The sequence below is a fragment of the Nelumbo lutea genome, chromosome 2, assembly GCF_056320005.1.
Source record: "Nelumbo lutea isolate HS-2025 chromosome 2, American lotus-T2T, whole genome shotgun sequence".
Classification (NCBI taxonomy): Eukaryota; Viridiplantae; Streptophyta; class Magnoliopsida; order Proteales; family Nelumbonaceae; genus Nelumbo; species Nelumbo lutea.
Window position 1 is genome coordinate 29,926,550 of NC_142685.1, and position 2,401 is coordinate 29,928,950.

Sequence of the window (2,401 nt, forward strand, 5' to 3'; positions counted from 1 at the left end):
GGGCCAAGGACCCCACCAATATATTTGGCTCGGCCGCTGGGTTCAGTTCTGGGTCTATATATAAAACTGATTAATAATCGGTTTAGAACGGGTCCACCCTGTCCCAAATCAGACCCGACCAATTGACAGCACTAAAACAATTTCACATCAACTTGTGAGAAATTTTCAAGGATTTGGAAATAGAATTGTTGCAATTCTGAATCAACCTGATCATGCCCGTCCAATTGGCGGGGCCTTGTGCTGATTGGGGTGGAGATGAGACAAATTACATGGCTTGGGGGGTGTGAGATGTAGTAATGCAGCATGTCTTTAGGAGACAAGAGGGGTATCCGCCCTTAAGGAAATTTAGAAAGGCTTATTGTACTTTTTCTTTTACATCTCTCCTTTTTTTTTTTTTTTTTTTGAGAACAAAAATATTTGTTTATTAAGTTCATAACTTTTGGAAGAAGGGCCTATATATATGGCATTGAAGTTGTGAAGTCGGCATGTTATCCGCCATTCACTGAGTATTGAACATTTCAAAGCTCTTGGAGTGAAAGAGAAACGAAATAAAGAACCCCCGCCCCCCCCCCCCCCCCCCCAACTTCTGTCTCTCAGATTTGAAACTCCAGTCTCCAGTCTAGTTCTTCCTCTCCCATTCTTATCTTAGCTTTTCTGCAATGAGGCCTGCTTTGTTAGTCTCTCTTCTGTTACTGCTCTTTGTTGGGGCTCAAGGTATGTATGCTTTAGCTCTTGAGAACGGAAGAGTGTGGTTGTTGTTTGAACTTTGAACTTTGTCTGATTTGGTTTTCTTTTTGTTTGAAGGAATTCGGTTGGAACAAGGGTTAAAATCAGTTATTCAGAAGAAAAGCCAGGTGGGTATTGAATTTTCATGTTTTAACGATGAAATGAAGTCAGTTCTGAACTTTTCTGATTTCTTTTCAGTATTCTAGATTTGATTTTAATGGCGAAATGCTTTGGTATGGTTGCAGGAGGAGATGGAAAGTAGGTTGATTGAAGCAAGTAGCGGTGGTCTTGGGGAGGTCGTTCTATGTAGAGACGGGCACTGTTCAGGTACCATGAAGAGAAGATTTTCTAAAGTAGCCCAGGAAACCCATCACAATCTACCGACCATTCATGAAGATTACCTTGGGCCTAGGAATCACAGCCCTAAGCACCATTAAAATCTCTCTACTGTACTCCATTTCTGATTCCTAGTTCTCGCATTTAGGATTGACTGAATCTGATGATAACTGGGTTTCGCAAGAAACAAAACCATTACAGTAATGTATTCTACATTCTACAAAGCAATTTCTGCTCCCAGATGAGAATGAGAGTTTGTTTGAAGCTTCTCTCAAAACCCAGAAAAGAATACCGACCAATATATAAGAAATTGCATGCAAAACATTTATGTCCTTGTTTGAATCAAATCTTAATTAGCAGTGCTCTATCTGTTGGTGCAGGGAGGAGTAGAAAACTTATGACCCAAACACTCTCTACTTCTACATCTACAACAACTACTTCAAAGGTTTGTGTTGTCACAAAAACAAAACTCAGATTCTAGCAACATAAAGGCAATAAATAAAGACCCATTCTCTTCTTTCGTTGTTCTTAATATGATCGCTTGCTCTACTTACAGAGTGTGAAGAAGAATGGAGGTACTGAAATCGACCCCAAGTCGAAGCACCACAGCAACAAAGGGTTCGGCGGCAATGAAGAGAACTTCTCCCTTAAGTCATCGCCGCTGCCTGCCGAGCACGGAGGAGCCACCCCGGAGCACTATCCTGACATCATAGACATAGCGGGGATGGATTATTCTCCTGCAGGGAGGAAACCTCCTATTCATAACTGAAAATTGGCAACACCCCTAGAAGGCTCTTTAGATAGAAAAGGAGAAGAGAGTTTGGAAAATATCACAGAAAGAAAATGTTGTTGTTTTTTTAGGGTTAGGGTAGATCTTGTATATAGTAATATATTCTATTATTTCATACACTGTTTTGATGATTGAGTACATAATAATCTAGGGCTTCACTAGTCTCTGTACCCATCAAATCTTATATTATTTGAAAGGTGCCAAAATAACATGAGTTCAATGTTTTCTTGTCTCTGGAGAGAGAGAGAGAGATATCTTTCAACTGCTTTTTAATTAAGGCGCAATCTAATGGCTTAAGCTTGTATGTATACTGTAACTATGATCTATAAACACTATGAGATAATAACAAAAATATGCTTGTGCACTGTGCAGTAGTGACTGGTGGCACATAAAGGAAATGATAAGATGGTCCTGAGAGCTATCAATTTTTGCTAGTCCCTAAAATCTGGGTGTTTTGGACGGTTTACATGCTATAAGTCCAGGCCCAAAATTATGGTCCTCATAAGAAACTTGTTTTGCAAAGCCCCATTAAGGATTTTTGGATGGGCT

The 2,401-nt window shown here is 39.9% G+C and overlaps 1 protein-coding gene across 1 annotated transcript; it reads left to right on the plus strand.

The window, feature by feature from the left end:
- The first annotated feature begins 385 nt into the window (after positions 1 to 385).
- LOC148869547 (uncharacterized) lies at positions 386 to 2,072 on the plus strand. The gene is made up of 5 exons (XM_088971800.1): positions 386 to 714; positions 805 to 854; positions 972 to 1,053; positions 1,443 to 1,507; positions 1,619 to 2,072. The coding sequence occupies exons 1-5, from the start codon at positions 660 to 662 to the stop codon at positions 1,829 to 1,831; spliced, it is 465 nt and encodes a 154-aa protein (XP_088827926.1). The 5' UTR covers positions 386 to 659; the 3' UTR covers positions 1,832 to 2,072.
- The last annotated feature ends 329 nt before the right edge of the window (positions 2,073 to 2,401 follow it).

What these genes read in the sequence shown, in the direction of transcription:
- LOC148869547 (XM_088971800.1), top strand. Translation starts at nt 660, where the DNA reads ATGAGGCCTGCTTTGTTAGTCTCTCTTCTGTTACTGCTCTTTGTTGGG. An exon ending in GCTCTTTGTTGGGGCTCAAG is followed by an intron (nt 715 to 804) that starts GTATGTATGCTT and finishes TTTTGTTTGAAG; the next exon opens with GAATTCGGTTGGAACAAGGG. An exon ending in TTATTCAGAAGAAAAGCCAG is followed by an intron (nt 855 to 971) that starts GTGGGTATTGAA and finishes GTATGGTTGCAG; the next exon opens with GAGGAGATGGAAAGTAGGTT.